Raw genomic sequence first — 22106 nt, forward strand, 5'->3', positions numbered from 1 at the left:
CTCACCCACGCAAAATTCAAACTAAACTCAATTCACTTAACTCACGTTATATACTAAGAGTGTTATGTCTAAATAATTCATGGGTTCTGCAAAACCGGTTAAAAATCCACACGCCATAAGGCGAGTGAAGGTTCGTATTTAAATATTAAACATGTTGACAAACAATACAGGATGGTCAGCGGAAACCAATTGTTATTGTGCGAATATTCGAATGTGAGAATCCATATTTGTTTGGGTGAAAAACTCAGTGATTTAAACGCAGATGTGAATTGGCTATAATTAGATAGTCGCTACTATAAACAGTCGGCAATAATTTTCGGGTCCTATTTTTTTGCAATTTGTTTCGATAAAAGCACTGTCATTCATTCGAAAAGGTATTCCCCAAAAAAAGTAAGTTAAAAAATAATTTTTACCCCCTAAAGTAAAATATATTACCTTGAACCAATGTGTAGATAACCGCAAACACAATTTCTATGAATACGGTTATTCCCCTTCAATTTTAAACTCTAAAACAAAATTTGCATCGAGTATAAATATGACGAATTTATTTGTAATTATTTCGTGCGGTGTGCTGTTACGTACGTGGTTGTTGCAACTGAAGGATTTGACGAAGTGGATTTCAAAGAGACCTGAAGTTTCGACTCCGCAAACTTCGTGGAGCAGACGTAAGTTAGTTGATCATTTATATCCTCATGGGTGGGAACTTGAGTGACTTATCCATGGTTGCTACTCCCATGCCCACAGTCCAACTACTATAATAAGTTTATTCCTACAGTTGTTGAAGGATTCGTGATTTCCAAACAAACAGGAAACGTCCACAGTGGAGATTCATATCATGGGGTAAGTTGGACACATCGGCGACAATCTAGAAATAATTCTAAATCTAAGCTCAGTGATCACTAGAGCGAACTCTGGCTGTAATTAGTCACATTGATGTTAAACATTACATAATTCATATTTTAATACAAACCTAAAGTTTGTGGGTATTTTGAGCTATTTACCATCATATAACTATCTAACACCTAAACACCTTGTGTTCCACCAGAGCACTTTGTTATCAGCTTTCCTCTTTCATCTACAAGCGTTGTCTCCTCTGCTGGTACCCGCTGTGTTTATTGTAAGTTGTAGTTGTATAAGTTGTATAAGGTTATAGGTGTTTACTTTATATTTATATTTCTACCCTACATACCTACAGCAACCCATCCCATGTTAGGTGCACTTATTAAATAGATTTAGAAAACTCAATATTGCTTTGTGACACCTTAATTTTTAAAAACTTTGTTAAATAATTTTTCACCCATAATACACAGTGTATCTATCTTATATTCACCTTTAATATAAATTCTAATCTTGAAATTTCTACCCCAGGCATGCGACGTGATTGCAGCGATATCTTTGCACAACTTTGCCAAGAAGTTTCTACAGAAAGAGGTGATTTATCATTTTGTATCAATATGCACACAGATTATCCGATTTCAGAGTCATACTTAACCTGTAAAACTAAAAGCCCATTTAATATTCTATATGGGTGAGGTCCTTGTCGAGGACATGAAATTTAAGCTAGATTTGGCCCATTACCCCAAATACTTGAATAAAGTCCTCTTACACACAAATGCTTATTAATACCCAAATATCACAATACAACCACTGAACCACTTTAAATTGCTTAACTTTCCCATTATTTGACCCAACAATCTGAGATTCCAGGCAAACATATTTAACTCTCATATCCACAGCTCGACGACCAGAATTCTCACAAATCCAAATTATCAAAAGGAGTCGATTCAATCTTGTTGAAACTTCACCATCTTGAAAACGTTCCAACACTTGTTGCTCTAATGTAAGTTGAAATACAAGTCGCCAATCAACATGAACTAGTTTTGTTATTAGTTTATTAACATGAAGTAATAATATTCTTGCATTACTATGAAAAAAAAATTAAATCGCATGGCCGGCAACAACAATCGTTATAACACGGGTGTTCTGTTTCATACACCTCGTGCCTGCTTACGAGTTACCACGTATGTAACTTATTTATCCTCACATGACGGGGCAATGACAGTCGTTATAACACGGGTGTTCTGTTTCATACACCTTGTGTCCGCTTACGAGTAACCACATAACGCACTCCATATATACAACTAACCCCCGACTTCCCCCAGATATTTATTCAACCCCTTCACCATAGTGACTTGCATCTCCCAATCCTCAGTTGCCTTCAACAACTTGTTCCTTGCTCTCTATGTTGCTCATCTTATGTCAGGTAATTATGCAACCAAAGAAATTCAACTGAAATAATAATTACCTTGAATCTGCATAAGTTATCTGGCAAAGTATCTTTTAATTAACATGCTAATAAGAGGAGGCAAACTTTATAAAACACAGAAGAGATAGGAATGGTTTGGCACACAGTCCTGGTAGGTTGTAGTTTACTGATTATTATGCAATGTTAAGATATCAAAACAACATGACCCTTAGTGCCACAAAATCACAAACACGATGTACCTGATAGTTATTATGTTGATATATTTTTCTCCACACAAATCAACTAATCCCCACCACTAGGCAGCAGCATCGCAACCACATTATTCCTCGCGCTTTCAACTTACGAGACATTCTACCCCGTTCAACTAATCATTGTTGCAATGCTGTGTCAACACAAATATCAGGTATATTAACTACTATGCTGGTATAAAAGGTATTTGTTGTGCGTTTTGCTGGAAAACTCGGGTAGAATCTTTAACCACAATTTTATATGTATTGTATGATTAAAGCTTTAAGTTTAAATTTTACATACAAATTGTCAACTATAAGTTGCATATGTGGTACATGCGTAACTTGTAAGCTGGCACGAGATGTTTAAAACAGAACACCCGTGTTATAACGACTGTACTTTCCTGCCATGTCAGAATAAATAAGTTACGTACGTGGTAACTCGTAAGCCAGCACGAGGTGTATGAAACAGAACACCCGTGTCATAACGACTGTAGTTTCCTGCCATGTCAGAATAAATAAGTTACGTACGTCTCACATTCTCCACCTTACTCCACAGAAGGAAGGAAACAGAAACGCCGCCAAACCTTTATTTTGTTTCATCTTCTGGTTGTTGATTTTATTCTTGGTTTCATATTTAAGAGAAGGGTCTTTGGAATCGATATTTTCACATTATAAGTTTATGTGAGTGTGTGTTGGGTTAATATGCTATTCGTTGAGTGTTTATGTAGCACCCTGGGGTGGCAGGGTGGGCAGGCCAACCCTGGGATTTTCTACACTACATTAATCAGTGAACAATTGAACCAAATTTGCTCTATAAGAACTATCCCTGCCTCCCCTGCATGATTTGGGGTGCCTACACATTTTGACTCATAATGTTTGTTCTTTTGCCTTTTTTTAGTCAATTATTTTCAGCCTACCCTCACCATAGCATTTACACCCTCCACAGACTCACAGTTCCCGACCAAACTCCAAACATCGGGATCTTCTGGTATTTCTTCACCGAGATTTTCAATCATTTCCAAACTTTCTTCTTATTCGTGTTTCAAATCAACGCGTTGTTTTTCTTCGTTCCTTTGTCGATAAAGCTCAGGTGATTGTTATGTTTAATAAGTAACTTGACAGTGAGCATGAGGTGTATTAATACACCATGTGTGTCTGGTGTATAAGAAGACACCCATGTTATAACTCGACAGTGAGCATGAGGTGTATGAATACACCATGTGTGTCTGGTGTATAAGAAGACACCCATGTTATAACTCGACAGTGAGCATGAGGTGTATGAATACACCATGTATGTCTGGTGTATAAGAAGACACCCATGTTATAACTCCACAGTGAGCATGAGGTGTATGAATACACCATGTATGTCTGGTGTATAAGAAGACACTCATGTTATAACTGAACAGTGAGCATGAGGTGTATGAATACACCATGTGTGTCTTGTGTATAAGAAGACACCCATGTTATAACTCCACAGTAAGCATATATATATATATATATTATATACATTACTTAACTACTTCCAGGTCCCACCCAATATGCCTGATGTTCATACTTACTTGCATTATCTCAACATTCAAGTCATACCCATGTGTTGGTGACGCAACATTGTGGATATCCATGTTACCGCTGTGGTCTCATACATTCAAATGCAAGTGATCTTTGTTGTTATGCTTCATGGTTTATATATTTTGTTGCCATTTTCTCTTTATATTTGTCTAATTAGTAAATCTACTTATCAGAATTTAAGTGTTCCTTACTGAAGACATCACCCTTATAGAATAGAATCTCTATTATTGAGTGTCTATAAACTGCCTCAGTGGGGTCTAGATAGTAGCACCCTGGGTGTTGGGGTAATAGACCTACATCCCAGGTCTCAGGTGTGTCTCACCGAAGACCTCACCCTTATAGAATAGAATCTATATTATTGAGTGTCTATAAACTGCCTCAGTGGGGTCTAGATGGTAGCACCCTGGGTGTTGGGGTAATAAACCTACATCCCAGGTGCAAGGTGTGCCTCACTGAAGACCTCACCCTCATAGAATAGAATCTCTATTATTGAGTTTCTATAAACTGCCTCAGTGGGGTCTAGATGGTAGTACCCTGGGTGTTGGGGTAATAGACTTACATCCCAGGTCTCAGGTGTGCCTCACTCACAGAATAAATGACATTCTTTACTTCCAGACCAACGACAGCCACTAATAGTAACAGTGATGTTACTTACCACCACCATATTATGCCCAGTTATGTGGCATATGTGGATTGTCGCGCATTCTGCAAACGCAAACTTCTACTTCGCTGCATCACTGGCTTATACCACGTCACATGTAAGTTGAGAGTGAGTGTTATATAAAGACCAGCTTGGTACTTGTAACGCTCACTCTTGTCTCATCTAACACTGAGGATGGTGCAGTTTCAGTTAATCAACTTTAACCATCCTCAGTGTTAGATGAGACAAGACTGAGTGTTACAAGTACATTTATAAACCCCTTTTGTCCTAATTTACAAACTACAGTTCATTCATGTAGACTTACTATATACACCCTGTTCATAAACATCATATAAAATCCTTCCAGATCTTTATTATGACAAACACAGTGATGGCTTACTTGAAGTGGCATTACCATATAAGGAAGGGGGTTCGACTTAATTTGGATGGTTCCACAGAAAAGGCTGTGCTGAGACTAATGAATTAAAACCTGGGGGGCTGTTTAGAGGCTCGTACAAAAGTGATTGGAAACGCGACATAGACATCTTATTAAATCATGTTGTCTAGTTTAATAAAAATTTGATTTTGGTCGTTTCATGACGAAATATTGTTTTCATTCGTTTAGTACTATGTATTTTACAAATAAATGAACAAAAATACAACTTTTTATTTTAACTGATTATTTATAGTAGAGTGTTAATGTAGTAAGTTGTAAGCTTAGTTGAAAACAATAACAATGCAACAGCTACAGTAGAATGGGAACCATGGATATAAAACACAAGTTAATATAGTGATTGTATTCTCAAATGCCAATTATGATGTCACAATGTAAACGAATGATGATGTAATAAGTAGAAGCAATGTTTGAGAGAAACTTTCAAAGCACTTTAACACCAGTGTTAGTGAACTACACACCGTGCTACAAAGCGTAATGTTAAAGTTAGTTGGCAAATATCAAGCAGAAGGTGCAAATTACACGAATTTCATTTTCGAGCAGCGAATATAAAAAATTGTTTTAGAAAAAATGAATTTGCAAAAAAATTTAGTGTAAATTATTGTGATGGGGGTCAGGTCGTTAATCCAACTCGTCAATATCCGTCCATGTGGATTTGGTTATAACATCTCTATGGGATGTTTCATGCTTTAGGGGATTCCCGACCTTCTTCGCTGTCATGACCTCATCGCCATGGTTACCATTGGTCATGTGACTCTGAACCGGGGAATCCCCTGAATCGTTACTATCCCGGTAGTTTCGTCCGAAATCGAAACAATCGTCCACAGAACCACCACTAGAGGTACTCAGAGGGCTGTCGTCGTTAATCAACGGCGACCCGATGTCGATCCAATCATCGGGTTTGACTTCTTCGTGACCTTTTGACCCCTCGTTAACACTCCATCCATTGTAAGCAGGGGTGGGGGAAGTAACCTGAGTATCCAACGTATTCATGCAGACGTTTCACTTTTAGATTGATAAGCTTTGTTTTTTACACAAAAGATTTTTTTGCGCAGAGCTTATTTTTATAACTTTTTTAATGCCTTTTTTTGCCTAAATTAATTTTTCTCGAATTCTGAGCCAAATGTTGTGCTACCATATTAAGGTTCAATACAGCAGTATTGATTACAAACGACCTGTGCGTGAATTTTTGTCTGAATTACCAGAATTGTTAAAACACCCAAATTTTGCATTTTTTTTCCAATTTTGTACCAAGGTACTTAGTTATAAAGATGGTTCACTTGGGTTATTATGAGTGTAGAATGAGAGCTGAACTGGCAGTATTTGTAAAGTTGTACACAAGTGTGGACTACCCAGCTCTCTTTACACTGATGATGAACCAAATGAAACATCTGCATCAGTCTCTTGTATCCACACATCAAACCCCCTTATGACATCACAACTTACATTATGACAATTCACCCAATCTTTATCCTCTGTGATTAATATTGCTTCACTTGAAGATGGAGAAACAATTTCCTCCTCCTGTTCTTTCTCTTTTTTTTCCCACTCCTCCTCTTTTTGCTCCTCACTCCTCAAACATAATGTTGGATTCTTCCTTGTTACTTTTGACTCCGATATCTCAGGGAGTAAAGTGAACAAGGTGGAATGTCCGTTGAATGGCTCACTAATGACATCATGTGTTTGGATTTCAACTTCTAATATCTCATCTATAAATAAACGTAAACATATAATGTTTCTATGGTTTAGTACAAGACTACTCAATTCACAATTAATTAAAACTCAATTCACAATTATTACACCACGCTTAGTTAATGAATTAAGTCTAGAATTGTGTAAAACGCACTTGTGTAAAATAGACCATGACGATAGTGTGTATTAAACCCCTTGCTTTCCCACCACAAAAAATATGAAAAATATGAAAGCATAGTTTTGTACCATCCATAAAAACGAAAATCATCATCAACCCGATGCCCCCATCAACCCATACACAACCTATCAACATAACCACCTTCTCCATGCTTTATGTCTTCCAACACTTCCACCCCAATCTTTGACAATGGTTCCATCGTAGGTTGGTACTTTTCCAGTGTTGCCAGATCAAATAAGTTGTAAGTTTTCAACAAAATACCAGGAAACACTTGCATAAAGTAGACTTGAGGAGAGGTAGAAGCTTCATTGCATGTAATGTGGGAGCTGGAATATAAGCATTCGTTACTACACCAAGGGTGCTACTATCTAAACCAGAAGGCTTCCCAAACTTTTTTAATCTTTTAATTTTTAACGCAACCCTTCATGGTTAATAGTATATTATATGAAGTAAGTCCTGATCTAGACGCCACTGAGGCAGTTCATAGACACTTAATAATGAAAAACATATAAGGGTGGGGTCTTCAGTGAGGCACACCGGAGACCTGGGATGTAGGTATATTACCCCAACACTATTACTTACAAAACTTGTTGATAACGAAGGCAATCATGAATTAAGTTGAATAATTCTTGAATCGAGGAAATTTCAACATTCAACATTTCTTGTTTGTTGTACATGTTCATTATCTCCTGTAATATAGGAAAGTGGTATAATACTGGTCTGTATTCGAACCCAGGATCCCTGGTTCTCCAACCCTGGCCTGGATTCGAACCCAGGATCCCTGGTTCTCCAACCCTGGTCAGGATTTAAACCCAGGATCCCTGGTTCTCCAACCCTGTCCTGGATTCGACCCAGGATCCCTGGTTCTCCAACCTTGGCCTGGATTCGAACTCAGGATCACTGGTTCTCCAATCCTGGCCTGGATTCGAACCCAGCACCCCTTACTCACCCTTTCAAACTTGCCCAACCCCTCCACTAACCCACCATCGCACACAGCAGCTCCAACCAACGCAACGAAATATTTCGAACGTTTTTCATCATCCCAGAAATAGGGGTGAGACACAACCTAAAAAAAAACAAAAGTTTGACTTTTCAATTGAATGAAAATATTTGTGAAATAACTTATTTATATGATGTATATGATAATAAAACATGGGTTCTTATACCAAGAGGTTATTATGTACAAGGCATGCAAGACTAGCTGAGGAAGTGAAAGAAAACATGCGGTCCAATAAACTAGATACGGTGTGTTTGTATGTATTATAAACAAAGTTTCTATGTTTGTATTACAAATACATGTCATAATTTATATTATACTGTTATATAACAAAGTATGAACAAAACAAGCTTTCCTAACCAAAAGGTGGGGCATAGGTTTATGGATATTGTAGAAAGGTATTTTAAAAAGTTTAAGAAAGCATTTTGTCACAAACATAACGGATTTAAGAATGCAAGTGTTTATAATGGACACACGAGATACAACATAAACCCTATGTTTCACCTCATTGATGTTGATCCTGTGTTCCGGATCCTTCTGCAACATTCCCCTTATAAGGTGGTGGGAGGAAGAATCATTGAGGCATTTCAAGTTGTACCTGGTTGTGATGTAATAATAGGGGTTGTTAAATCATATGTTATATTATATATAGTATGGGACCTTGTTGGGAACCTGGGATTTATGCCAGAGTTGGCCCAATTACCCCAACATCAAGGGATTTAGGCAAGAGTTCTTTAAAACAAGCAAGGCCATTAGCATAGGTCTGATTCATTGAATTTTATCTGCTGTCCAAATATTAACATTTGTGACAAAAACAAACATAGCCTACCCAGAGTTTTAAACAAGCTTAATATATTTCCATAATAAAAAAGAGTTGTAAGACTTACGTGCCGCGCATGATGTTGCTACATACACTTGACACATTACATGGATCACCGAATGGATGACAACCCCCAGTTATTATGTAAAACATTAGCATTCCAAGTGACTGTGGGAACAAACAAGTTTAATATTTGGAATCAAACTACAAGTATTTGGAAACTTGGAATCGAGTTAAAACAACCAAAACAAGTGTTTAACTTGTCACTATTGCATGTCTCCTTGGGCATCAGTTACATACATGGTAACTTGTAAGCAGGCCCGAGGCGTATGAAACAGAACACCCGTGTTATAATGATCGTTGTTGCCCTTCCATGCGAGGATAAATAAGTTGCATACGTGGTAATTTGTAAGCGAGCACGGGGTGTATGAAACAGAACACCCGTGTTATAACGACTGTCGTTGCCCCGCCATGCGAGGATAAATAAGTTACATACGTGGTAACTTGTAAGCGGGCACGAGGCGTATGAAACAAAACACCTGTATTATAACGAGTGTCGTTGCCCCGCCATGTGAGGATAAATGAGTTACATACGTGGTAACTCATAAGTTGGCACGAGGTGTATGAAACAGAACACCCGTGGTATAACAACTATCGTTGTCCCGCCATGCGAGGATAAATAAGTTACATTCATAAATATCAAACCCAACCCAACCACTCACTGCAATATCTGAAGCTGTGGAAATATTACTCGATGATTGTAAGCTCTCTTGCGCAACCCAGCACATCGATGATGTCATCACACTCGGCTTCCCCTCACTCTGGTACTCCCTCTTGTGGAGACCGTAATCGCTGAGTCGTAAAACCCCGTCAACCCCGACCATGATATTTTGTGGCTGAAATATGAGATTATATGGTATAAGGTAAGAGTGAGGTCTTTAGTGATGGGTATTTGTCTTTTTGAAAAAGTTAGACCTGGGATGTAGGTCTATTACCCCAACACCCAGGGTGCTACCCTCTAGACCCCATCGAGGCAGTTTATATATATCCCATAATAGAAATTGTTGTAAGACCTGCTCATTCTTACCTCAATATTTTTAGATTCTTGAATATTAATTCAAATGTGTTTATATCTTTTTATAAGACAAAAACAACACTCAACAATATTAATATATATTTTCCCCGGTACTTACCAAACACCTTCAACAACACACACAGATCTCACCTTAACAGCCATATGTATCACACCGTGTGTATGCAGATGTTGCAAACCACTAGCAACTTGTAAGCAAGCATCATCAACACTGGTGGTCAACATTGATAGTTTGTTCTTATATATTTGTTCCAATGAGTATTCGCCAACTTGTTGTATCTACAATGGATTATAATGTGATTGTTGGGAATGAATGCTTTATTGTTGTTGTTGTTGTTTTCTTTTTAACTTGTTGGTATTATACAAAAAACTTGGCCAAAGAATGTCAGTATTTTATAAACTATTAATGCCAAAGAATTGGTTCTTGGAAAATGTTATTCGATTATTTATGAAATTAAGATAAAGAATATGTTATAACAACACGGCATAGATTTACATACATTGGATGTATATGTGTGCTACCACATGCACAAAGTATGTGCTGTAATACTTCTTATTCATAACTTAAATATTACACCAATACGTTGTATTATGACATCACAATAAAACAAAAGTTAAATAATGAACAGGAAGTGACATCACAGACAACATACTGCGTATTATGATGTCATAATACACTACTTTTAATTACACTCAGACACGTTTTACCAGTGATTTGTCTGGCTGTTTTTAAATATCGATAAGTGAATGTATTTTACAAACTGATCTGCTGAGAAAATTAAAAAAAAAGTGTGTTTGAACTTTGCTGTAAGTTTGTTGAGACATAATTAGTTGGCCCATAAAATGTAGGCATAGTTTTGCCAGAAAAGCAGTTTCTAAAACATCTTAATATTATGCGTGGTAACTAACCTATTACGTAAGCATAACAAATTGCCAACTTTGTCGCAAACAAATTTTGTCATAAAACTGATTGTGTATATTTATAATAGCCAACAAAATACAACTGATTATAAATAAACTCAGCAATTTAATAGAATATTAGTCATGAACAACATAACCCAAACCCCAACTCACCACGTAGTAATGCGGCTTCTCCTTCAATATCGAATAATATTTGTTAAGATTTCTATGATCGGGCAACGACAACAATGACGTCACAATTTCCTTTTGTGACAAAATTGTCGCTCGCTTGAAATTAATTTTCTTGATTGACATTTCGGTTCCACAAGCTTCCAATCCAAGGTAAATGTTGCTGAAGTCGGGTCTGTGTGTAACAATGGATATTGTGATGTAATACACTGTGACAGACAATGGATGTTATGATGTAGCATATAGTTGGGTAAGGGAAGATGGGACACCTTTTCATTCCATTTTCCCGTCCTAGTTGGTAGTAAAACAAAGAACATTCAAAGAATTATTACACCGTGTTTTTGACGACTCCCATATTTACCGTCGTTAATTGTTTAAAATACAATCAAGATATTTATATATTATGTGCTAAAGGTGTCCCGTATTTCCTCACCCTACTATACACTATAGTCGAATGTTTTTATACAGTGTTAACAACAGACATTTATTGGTGCAATGCTTCTTTGATACACCATTAGTTGGATTTCGTTTGTTGTATATTTAGTAACAGTTGGTGTAAACTACGGCACAGTTGATTGATTCTTGTTGCATTATAACAGACGATGTGTTGCTTAAACATAGACCATATAAGATTACGAGTGCTACTAGATAATGGATTATAATATTTAAACAAGCGATTGAGAACTCACCCTGTCCCGATGTTTAAATGTTTTTCTTTATCACAGAAATAAACTTCTCCTTCCCCCCACGATAGACAACGTAGCTTCGATCGATCAGTTTCAGATAAATCCTCAAACCTCGGCGACCAACGGTTCGACTCCGGTTTCCAACGTACGTCCGATCCAAAGTCGTCGAAATAAAAGTTATTCGTCCGAATAAGGTCAATACCAGGGTTCGTTTTCACTTTTTTTAAATTACTAAACAATGGTTCGTACTTTGGTTTCATCTTCGACCACGAGATCGGCTCCTTTGGTTTCGAGCTCTCGTAGTAAGTTAAAGGATGCGAGAAGTGAACGGACTTCCTGGGTCCGATGCTGCAGTCAGATGAAGATGAACTTTGTCGTCTCCTCCTCGACTCTTGGAGGACAAGAACCCTCCATCCTGATGATGTAGAGATGTTGTTTTGGATCGCTTCTTCTTTCTTCTCTTCTTTGGTCACTGAGGGTTCAGATGTTTCCTGTAAAATAAAAATTTGTCAATAAAACAGAAACAGGACAAGTAAGAATTGAAAATATTCCATTTTATTTGACTTTTTCATACGGACATACTTTAATATACTTAGTTTATTCTATCATTACAGTAATAATTTATTTACTGCACTAATTAGAGCAATTGTTAAATAAATAAAAAGTCAACAAAAATATAAAGTTACTTGCTGTTCAAAAAGCATTGTTTGGAAACAATTAATTTGACACAGTTACCTATGACATCACAATGAAACAAACCTTCAAACAATCCCCATTGTTTTCCTCATTGTTTGTTTTCTTAACAGAATTCTTCTTTTTATTTTTCCTTTTCCGTTTTTCCGTCTTCACCCCGGCAGTTGGAACATCGTTATCGGAACTAACCGTCCGTGGAACTTCTACCCCGCCCTCTACTTCAGGGGGGTGGGTAGTTTCACTCAAACTTGATGAAATATTTCGTTTCGTTTTCGACTTTTGTTTTTTCTTTTTACAGCTTCGCGCCACAGTAGTTTCATCCAGTAGTTCGGCTTCAAATCTTCGCCGTTCATCTTCAAGTATTCCTCGCTGACTTTTAACGATCTGTACGGAAACATGCCTTTGTTGGGTACAAGATGTAACTCTTTATCCATGGATAATACTTCAAGTACGGTTGACAATTTAGACAACCCATTAATGATTTAACGAACTGTACAAGATGAGTTACTTAGTATCCCTCCATATGTGTTTACATATTAATGGTTTTCTTGGGGTTTAGGACAGAATTGACTCATAAACCCTACTAAACCCAGGGTGCTACTCTCTATAAGGCTAACAGTTTAGACAACCCATTAGTGTAGTTTTTAAAGTAAAAAAGCGAGATAAAGTAAATATTTTCAACATAGAAATCTTAACCTTCAAGCAACGCCTCATGTTCCGGTTTGATGAGTTCTTCACGCTTGGATGAACCTTCAACAACGAGTCCATTTCCTTGCAGAATAAAAGCTCACGGTCGTTCTTAAACCTGGAACAAATGTAAAATTGCATTTGGGTATTTAAAATTAAACGACTTAATCTTTTTTTTACTACACACAAAAAGTTAATTTTATTGTGTTTAGAACTTTTTGTACTTTTATTTTTTTATTGTGGTAAATTTATAACAAGAATAATAACCCAAAATGTTAAATATTTTCTTGCAACAAATATTACACAGACAGTTATATTGGTTATACATCACAACCAACCTATCCACGAGGTCGTAATGTCCACACTGTATAGACTTCACCATACAATCCCCATTAACAGCGACACCAAAGTCAAGCAACTGGTGGGCGAGGGAGGCGTCCTCTTCTAAGGTTCTGTGGTCAAACAATTAATTATCTCTTCATGTACGATAATATCGAAAATCATTAAACATGTCATGGACTTATGGTACAGTATTTCTGTTATATATCAGAGAGGCTCCAAGGTGAGACCATCGTAACATTTATAAAAGAGTTTGCCCATTACCTCAAAACGAATCATTGTAACCTACAGTAAGATTTATCCAATAAAATGTGCCTAAACCTTTTAAGCAGCAAAACGTGCTAAAAGGTTGGTGTTAAAAAAAACAGATTTATCCGATAAATATTTTAAACTTAATCTGTAGCCAACAATATCTCTCTAATTCCGCAACCATAGTAAGCTTTTCATTATTGCTGCTAAATAAATACCTGAGTAAAACTCTCTTTTCGAACTCAGAAGACCCGCTGTTCTTCAATAACAACCTGTTAAATAAACTGAATTAATTCCATTCTGGGGCAATAATATGAGCCCACCTTGAAATGTGGTTGTCAAGTTTTAATCGAAAGTAAGTCTTCAGAAGAAAGAAAAGAAATTGCCAAATATGAGTTTTTTCATGAAGTACGTCATTTGTACCTGTGGAAGAGTTTTTGCTATTACCCTGGCCAGGATTTGAACCCAGCACCCCCTACTTACCAATTGGTGGGCTGTAATCAATCAGAAATTTAATAAGTCGTCCAATTCTTGCCATGTCATCATGACTCAGCACACGGAATTGGTCCAAAACCTCCACCCTGGAATAGAAATCATATATTTACAAACAACATCTATACATGTATATTTGACCTTTAAACAAGATGTTTTACGGTTAAACAAATTTTTAAACTTTAAATAATCTTTAATCCGAAGACACTTTATGATTCATTACATTTTCGCATCAACTTTAAAATGCTTTATTTAAAATAACAAACGTTAAACAAAAATCAGTATGTCCAAAAACATTTTCTGGGGGTTATTTTACAACTAATACAAATTATAACCCACAAACCCACAATTAAATACCACAGTATGATTTCATAATACACATTATTACAAACAATCCACCTACCGAATGTAAACATTCGAAGAAAACAGTTCGAGAATTTTAAACAATCTGTCGGACAATGCAATGGATTGATGAGTCGTGTTGTCATTATGACGCGGCAGATCTTCAGCGAGGCGACGAAGCAAATCACCCCAGTTGAAAAGTTTAACGAGTGAGATGCAAAGCTGGGGTGAATGGATCATATTTTTACTTCAAACATAGAAAACCTCATTGATTAATGTGGTGAATGCAATATACTTTGGCTCTGCTTGTTTGTATAGACACCTAACAGCAGGGTTAAATCTTTTTTAATGTGTCTAACATATGCTGTCACTTGTATGGCAAATATTTCGCTTATGCATGCCGTAACATCCATTTATCTATATTGTGTCTGTACTTCACAATCAGCCATCTCACCTCTTTCTGTCGTTGCTTGCTTATCAACACCACCTGGTGGACAGTATTCACAAAGTCAAGCGCTCGTGAAACGTCAAAAGCTCGACAGAGAGCGCTGACAAAGTTTTCTTCGGTAAAAACTGCCGAGGCGAGTTCCGGGCACAAGGTGGCGTAGACACCAACACTGTAGACAGCTATCGGGTTCGCAAAGACGGTTAATGCACAAAACATCTGTTGATGTTGAAATATAAGTGTATCAGTATCGGTACATTATGTGTGTGTGTGTGTGTCTGGTGTATAAGAAGACACCCAAGTTATAACTCGACAGTTAGCCATAAACTCATTAATTACAACTCAACAGTAAGTATGAGGTGTATGAATACACACTATACAAAGCTAGCATATAACTAGTGACCAGTACACACCTATATCAACAAGTTATACTTACAGTCTCATACAGAATACTTGGTCTCTCACTCATTGCATTATGTTCCACCAAGTGCTGCGCAACCAATTTATATTGACAGTTTTCTGGGTCATTAATGTTCTTGGGATAAACATTGCGCAACACTTGAGTAAAAACTTCCCAGTTTTCCAAAACTATCTTTTTCTGAAAATAAAAAAAATTATTTAGTGGCTGCAAATATAAATCCTAGCATGTCGTAAAAGACTACCTGTTAAATATATACAAAGTAGGTTGGGGTAAAATGGTACATGTTTTATACCCTTTATTGTACTATTTGTTAGTAAACAAAGAATAGTTATATATATTTGTTTTGTTTACTTATTACTGATAAATGCACTGTAAAAAATCCAAAGTAGGCCTGCGTACTCTAAGTTTGGCACTTATGACACATGCTGCATAGTTTGTATATAATTGAATTATACTTAAACTTCATAATTAAAACGACAACCCACCCCTGAGTTCCCCGTATACACCAGCGATGCACCGGCATCTAACAACCTTGTCACCACTGAAGCGTGACCATTTCTTGCAGCGAGGAACAGCGGGCTTTCACCTTTCTGTAATTCAATATTAACAAGTTAGGTTTTCATAGATTTTTCATAGATTACTAAATATTTTAATGGCAAACAAAAAGACATGAAGACATTTTTGCAGCATTACCATTTATTGTAAATTTTTAAGGTTTAAATGTTTAAAAAAATCGTAAATATTAATTAGCCTATTTGGGTAAAACACATTAACTTCATATACAACACACACTTAAACACGTGTACCTGACATCTGTGGTGTATATCCGCATCTTTACTTAGCAGATAATCAATAACATGCAGATGTCCCTCATATGCTGCAATACACAAACCACTTGCTCCCTGCATGTAATAATGTTTATTTTAATTGGTTAATTTACAAATTATATAAATAAAAGACATTACATTTCTGCTTACTTTTTTCGTTGTTACCTAAATGTTTAGGCCCTACACGATGCTACGTAATGATTAATTGATTATACAAACTAGATCCTACAATAAACTGCGTAATAGTTAACATCATTTTTTGTGCACCTGCTTTCTATATTTGTTTTTACAAAGCCTCGCTTATATAACCCTAGCCATCATGCCACATTGCCCCTAGTTATAATAATATAACCACAATATAACACAATATAAATAATATAACCACATTTTGTTTAATGTAGTTAAAACACTTCTTAATTTATGTTTTCTATCATTTTTTTGCAGTTTCTTTTGCAAAATAGGTATTTAACTGCAACACAATGGGTAGCCTATACCTTTAGTTGGTTGTTTATTTCATTTCCTTCCAAACACACAATGTTCAAGTCAATTCCATTTTCAACATGTTCCTTCACTTTAGATAAATTTCCAGCAAAACATTCTTCTAAAAATCGTTTCCCTTCTAAGCTCATGTTGTTTTAAATCTAAAATATTCATGAAAGTCAATGATAATTTCATGATAAACTGTAATGCATTTCCGTATTGAACCGTATATACGTAATACGCCGTTTAAAAACAAATTTATAACTTAAAATTTGTTTTATTGACACTTTCAAAAAACTTTTTAAAATAATAATTTGCAAAAAAATCACAAATAAAACAAGCAGTTAGTGCTCCAATAACAATAAAAGCACAAACACATGTTATAATGCATCAGAATTAGTAAATAGTCGTTTGGAAAATAGTTCCGCATTTATACGCTTTGCAATAACAAACTATAAATATTACTATATTCTTGAAACACCTAAAATTTTATTCCCCAAAACACGAATAAAAACAAACACATGACCGTACAAGAGAGAACAGACACACAAACACAAACACACACATTGCAACACACAAACACATTGTAACTATTAATGTATCGACATCGTTTCTCGAAAGATTTGTTATGGAACTGCTGAGTCAACACACGTGACGTCGCTCAACCGTGACGACGAAATCGTTTTGGTCGCGTTTTTCGCGTTTTCTATTGTCGAGTCATAATCAATCGTTTGTTCGCGGCGTATTGAATGGAAAAAGCACTCCAATGTTTTTTTGAGCGGTGGTGGAGTTTTATACTATATTTTTTAAAGTTATGTATAAGTTAATGTGTATTTATTATGTAATTTTGTATTTTAAATGTATTTAGTCGCCGGTCCGTGATGCAAATTACAAATATACGTTTTATTTCTAAGACCACTTAGTGTTACGAAGCATGTTGAAACTAGATCTACCAATACTAAAATATTGCTAAATCCTATTTTTAAGTTGAACTGTTTATCGAGGTAATACACAATAATAAAATTATAATTTGGTCCCTGAAAACATTTCCTTTGTTTTGGGGAAAGTTTTTGTGCAATACAACACATGAAACTTTTTAACCAATGTTTCGTCTGCTATATTGGGAAACTTCATTTGGGTAAAAAACATCCTATTTGTATTTAATCTATTTTCAATTCATTTCTGTAGATTTCTTTCAGGCTACTTTTGTTCTATTCAATCCAATGTTTCAAAATAATTCGACCCAAATCTCATCCCTCGGTTACCCCACTAGAGTGGATGACAGCGGGGTCTTCCCTCTCCCACCATGCAACAGCAAGCAACCTGGTATAGTTAACACTCTTCTGTACAATGGGTCAAAGTTCAAAGGTTATCAGAAGAGCAAAGGGAAGTCGTATGAGGTCGAAGTGACGTTACAAAACGTGGACCTGGATAACTCATATTTGTGCGGGTATCTGAAGATCAGCGGACTCACCGAAGAATTCCCGACAATGACGACTTTCTTCGATGCGGAGATAATTAGCGAGAGGTATCCGTTCCTCACGAGGAAGTGGGAAGCCGACGAAGAGGTCGATATCAAACATTGGAAAAAGTTTTCATCTTTTTATCTTTTCGCAAAAACTTTTAACGACGATAATTTCGATTATAACGAGTTAAAAAACAGTGATTATGTTTTCATGCGATGGAAGGAACATTTCTTGGTTCCGAACCATAAAATTGAGAATATTCATGGAGCGTCTTTCGCTGGATTCTATTACATTTGTTTCCAGAAGTCCACGGCCACCATTGAAGGTTTTTATTATTATCGAACATCGGAAATGTTTCAGTCGTTGAATTTATGTCATTCTCGTGAGCCGACATCTGCTGTGTATATGTTTAGATAACATTTTTGTAGTTAATGTTTATAGCAGTTAATATGAGGTATTTCAGTTTTGTATTATATATAAATATATCTTGCACTGAGTATATTTTTAAGAATTGTGTATTTATGAAAGATTTGTTTGGATAATTTGCACCAGACATGTTTTGTAATCATTTCTTTAATCATGTGGAAACAGGGCTGGATATGGAAGACTAGATCTTTTGCAACAAAAAGTTAATTCAGGAAAATGAAATTTATTGCTATCTGGGTTTAAATTGTCATATTTACCAAACGAAATTCGGGTTAATTTAATTATTTTGAACATTACTTAGTTCAACTAGCATACCACTGAGGTCCAGCCCTGTTATTTGTAGAAGCATGAAATTGTTCAATGTTGTTCTTAAACTGGTGCAGTCAATTTAACTTTGTTCACTTTTTTGAAGTATTTACTTCATAAAACAGTTCAAACTTATAATTAATGGTGGAAAAAATAACCTTTTTTCATTGAATTCAATCGATTTCAGTAATTTGAAATAACATTTCATAACTATCCGGTAAAATCTACATAAAAATTTATATATGAATGAAAAATGCTTAAAATATTTGCTTTCTTTGATTTATTGAACATTTACTGAGCAACTAACATATCAACTTCTGCTTTGTATTTTGAACGTTTCTTTTCATATTATATTATTTCAACATTTTCGCAATATTATATCCAGGCATAGATATCATATACAATGTCGTTAGCTGACGAGCTCCTAGCGGATCTTGAAGATGCGGGAATCGATGAGGATGCGGTTGTCGATGACAATGGGGAGGGGGACGGGATTGACGATATAGAAGATGTAGGTGTCTCCATGGACACGGGGCAAGATAGTATTGATCCTAACAGTATACACAGTGTTGCAAGGTAAAATTGTGCATTAGATTTTATCCAAATGCTACATATTGCACAGTTTACCAATCTAATACATTACCATCGGCACTACTTTTTTCATTGTCCTATAATTCGTATACTCTGTTAATGACCACTGGGTTGGAGCATCGAACATTGATTCCAGTACCCTCTTGTAACAATACAAGCACTTTAGCCACTGAGCCAGGCCTAATGCTTTGCATGGTATGCACGCCTAACCACGGAGCAACAGCCTCTATCCCAGTACCCTTTGGTCATGATGCCAGCACCTAACCACCAACGCACACTTGACACTTATCTTTCCCACCAGATTAAGCAGCACCGATCAATTCAAGCGAGTGGTTCAAGGTATTGAAGATTATTGCAATAAACCCCAATCATCAGTAGCTGCGGGGATCATTGAATCCAACCCAGAGTACAAGCTGATCGTGGAATCAAATAACTTGACTATGGAGATCGATAATGAAGTGAATATTATACACAAGTTTACCAGGTTTGTGTGCTTTTATGAGACGTCTATAAAATTAGCACATTGGAATTGTATTCTAAGTTATTTAAATAATATTTTAATGGAAAAGAGGAAAAAATTTGACTTTATTAATCTAATAGACTTGGTCAAAAATTTAAACTTTTTCCAAAAGCGTTTCTTGATTTGTGTTGCATTTAAATAAATCTTTGTATATAAATAACAAAGAACACAAAGTAACATTTTATTACCTATCACATTTTCACATATTAGGGCTAACATGCTTTTATGCGCTAAGGTGATGCAAACCTATTTTATAAATGCAGTGTTGACTTTTGACTTATCTAACTTTCCTTTGCAGGGATTATTATTCCAAGAGGTTCCCTGAATTAGACTCCTTGGTACCAACACCCCTTGAATATATAAGAACCGTGAAAGAACTTGGAAACGATTTAGAAAAATACAAAAACAATGAAGTATTGCAACAGGTTAGTCTGTTTGTGTGTTATGTCTTCAGATGAAAGTTTCTCGACCTATCATGGTTCGTGGTCCCTTTCAAAGACACTCAGGCCCCCTGCTTCATTAATAAGATAACCTAGACTTGAAACTTACGCCACCGGTTTTCATGGTGTGGCTTAAGGTCATATATAGAATATAGATTACACATTCTATATAAGTGAGGTCACTGCTACGCCAAATGACCTCCCCTCCCCCCAGTATATGCACTTTTCATGAGGTCATAAGCCAAGGCATGCAATGGGAATATAAACCAAAGTTGACCATTACCTACATTAATAACATTCTTTACCATCCAGGTAATGTCGAATGCCACCATCATGGTGATCAGTGTAACAGCTTCCACCACACAAGGCAAACTACTCAGTGAGGAGGAATTGAACAGAGTGTTTGAAGCTTGTACAATGGCTGAAGAACTCATGTCTGCAAAGTTAAAGATATTGACGTATGTTGAATCTAGGATGGCATTCATTGCTCCTAATCTCACAGCTATTATAGGTAAGTTAATACATTAGGAATCTTTTATTGGGTTACTTAACCATAAGAAAAGATATTTAAATCAACGTGGCTACTTTTATATCTAGGCTTGTGTATTTTTCGGAATTGTATTTGTAAAACTTAAAACACCTTTGTGAAAGGTGTAACTTTAGGGGTTCACAGACAACATTGAAACAAGGGCAGACATTCGTTGTGGCATTCGATGTGGAGTAGGTTTTACTTTGCTGTTATGTGCCTATGCAAACGATTGCTTTTACCACATCCATCAATGCGCTTGAACACATCATATCTTTTAATTCATAAATGCAAGATATCCATCTTACCCTACTTGGAATAAAATGATTGTTTTGAGTACCCCAAATAAGCTAAAAATGAACTATTTACACATCGTATATAGAGATACCACATACTCAAGACATCCATCTTACCCCCAGGTTCATCAGTAGCAGCTCAACTAATGGGTGTAGCGGGTGGGTTGGTGGCATTAACAAAGATGCCCGCATGTAATGTTATGCTGCTTGGGTCTCAAAAACGAACTTTGGCTGGGTTTTCAAGCACTGCCATAAGCCCACATACAGGTATGGTGTGTTAGGTGTTTAGTTTCATAATTCTTTTATAACAACAGTGGAAAAACAAAATTGTTAAGGGAAAACTAACTTTAATTAATATTTTCCAATTTAATAATTTTTAACTTAGTGTTTGACTGTTTTTGAAACAATATTTTTTTGCAATTGCTTATCAAAACAAGCACATCTCTGTGTTTATAAATTAGGAATAGAATATACTTAGGTTTCATCTACCTTAGCCAGATGGTTCAATCAATTACTGTTATGTGCCTGCTTAACAGTAATGCTGTTTAAAAAAGTAGGATTTATTAGCTTGTCCACACACTGCAACACTGAGTGGCAACCATGGACATAAACAACCAACCACAAACACACAATATACTTAGGTTTCATCTACCACAGTGAGATGGTTCAATCAATGCCGGCCGATCTTAGAAGGAAAGCAGCGAGGCTTGTGTCTGCTAAGGTGAGAATTAATGTACATGTGTTTAAGGTTTATACATGGCTGTGTGCATAGGCATCATACTTATGACAGGAGCGCATATTATTGCTCTTGTACCCAAACATATTATTATAGGGGATCCTCTAGAT

At 36.2% G+C, this 22106-nt stretch overlaps 4 protein-coding genes across 4 annotated transcripts in view; 3 read left to right on the top strand and 1 right to left on the bottom strand.

Moving 5' to 3' along the window:
• Positions 1 to 452: 452 nt before the first annotated feature.
• LOC100179414 (phosphatidylinositol glycan anchor biosynthesis class U protein) lies at positions 453 to 5300 on the top strand. Its single transcript, XM_002124443.4, has 12 exons — positions 453 to 665; positions 776 to 840; positions 1046 to 1117; positions 1369 to 1431; positions 1737 to 1840; positions 2163 to 2263; positions 2566 to 2669; positions 3053 to 3177; positions 3443 to 3586; positions 4023 to 4147; positions 4681 to 4823; positions 5073 to 5300. The coding sequence occupies exons 1-12, from the start codon at positions 536 to 538 to the stop codon at positions 5190 to 5192; spliced, it is 1296 nt and encodes a 431-aa protein (XP_002124479.1). The 5' UTR covers positions 453 to 535; the 3' UTR covers positions 5193 to 5300.
• Positions 5301 to 5487: 187 nt separating this feature from the next.
• On the bottom strand, positions 5488 to 16862 carry LOC100177124. The gene is made up of 23 exons (XM_002129293.5): positions 16704 to 16862; positions 16189 to 16284; positions 15868 to 15972; positions 15398 to 15559; positions 14971 to 15180; positions 14578 to 14738; positions 14166 to 14263; positions 14006 to 14105; positions 13901 to 13954; positions 13433 to 13546; positions 13104 to 13212; positions 12474 to 12791; positions 11718 to 12205; positions 11014 to 11203; positions 10072 to 10218; positions 9569 to 9742; positions 8914 to 9014; positions 8531 to 8624; positions 7979 to 8095; positions 7612 to 7718; positions 7171 to 7355; positions 6606 to 6868; positions 5488 to 6131 (listed from the first exon to the last, which is right to left on the bottom strand). The coding sequence occupies exons 1-23, from the start codon at positions 16836 to 16838 to the stop codon at positions 5781 to 5783; spliced, it is 3879 nt and encodes a 1292-aa protein (XP_002129329.1). The 5' UTR covers positions 16839 to 16862; the 3' UTR covers positions 5488 to 5780.
• A 576-nt stretch (positions 16863 to 17438) lies between these two features.
• On the top strand, positions 17439 to 19271 carry LOC100179462 (glucose-induced degradation protein 4 homolog). Its single transcript, XM_002129199.5, has one exon. It carries the CDS (start codon positions 17913 to 17915, stop codon positions 18570 to 18572), a length of 660 nt encoding a protein of 219 aa, XP_002129235.1. The 5' UTR covers positions 17439 to 17912; the 3' UTR covers positions 18573 to 19271.
• LOC100181728 (U4/U6 small nuclear ribonucleoprotein Prp31) overlaps positions 19266 to 22106 on the top strand; it is a gene marked incomplete in the record, with an annotated part of 4266 nt that continues 1425 nt past the window's right edge. The window contains 5 exon segments of the mRNA XM_018816207.2: positions 19266 to 19463; positions 19780 to 19962; positions 20297 to 20423; positions 20751 to 20949; positions 21384 to 21527. Coding sequence (XP_018671752.1) covers positions 19291 to 19463; positions 19780 to 19962; positions 20297 to 20423; positions 20751 to 20949; positions 21384 to 21527 — 826 coding nt within the window.

This window comes from Ciona intestinalis, unplaced genomic scaffold, assembly GCF_000224145.3.
Source record: "Ciona intestinalis unplaced genomic scaffold, KH HT000157.2, whole genome shotgun sequence".
Classification (NCBI taxonomy): Eukaryota; Metazoa; Chordata; class Ascidiacea; order Phlebobranchia; family Cionidae; genus Ciona; species Ciona intestinalis.

Coding starts and splice junctions, on each gene's coding strand:
- LOC100179414 (XM_002124443.4), top strand. CDS start 536: ATGACGAATTTATTTGTAATTATTTCGTGCGGTGTGCTGTTACGTACG. Junction 2,264..2,565: donor TGTTGCTCATCTTATGTCAG/GTAATTATGCAA, acceptor CCCCACCACTAG/GCAGCAGCATCGCAACCACA. Junction 4,824..5,072: donor TGGCTTATACCACGTCACAT/GTAAGTTGAGAG, acceptor AAATCCTTCCAG/ATCTTTATTATGACAAACAC.
- LOC100177124 (XM_002129293.5), bottom strand. CDS start 16,838: ATGAGCTTAGAAGGGAAACGATTTTTAGAAGAATGTTTTGCTGGAAAT. Junction 12,792..13,103: donor ACATGAGGCGTTGCTTGAAG/GTTAAGATTTCT, acceptor GTTTCCGTACAG/ATCGTTAAAAGTCAGCGAGG. Junction 8,096..8,530: donor ACAGGATCAACATCAATGAG/GTGAAACATAGG, acceptor GTTTTTTTTTAG/GTTGTGTCTCACCCCTATTT.
- LOC100179462 (XM_002129199.5), top strand. CDS start 17,913: ATGTTTCAAAATAATTCGACCCAAATCTCATCCCTCGGTTACCCCACT.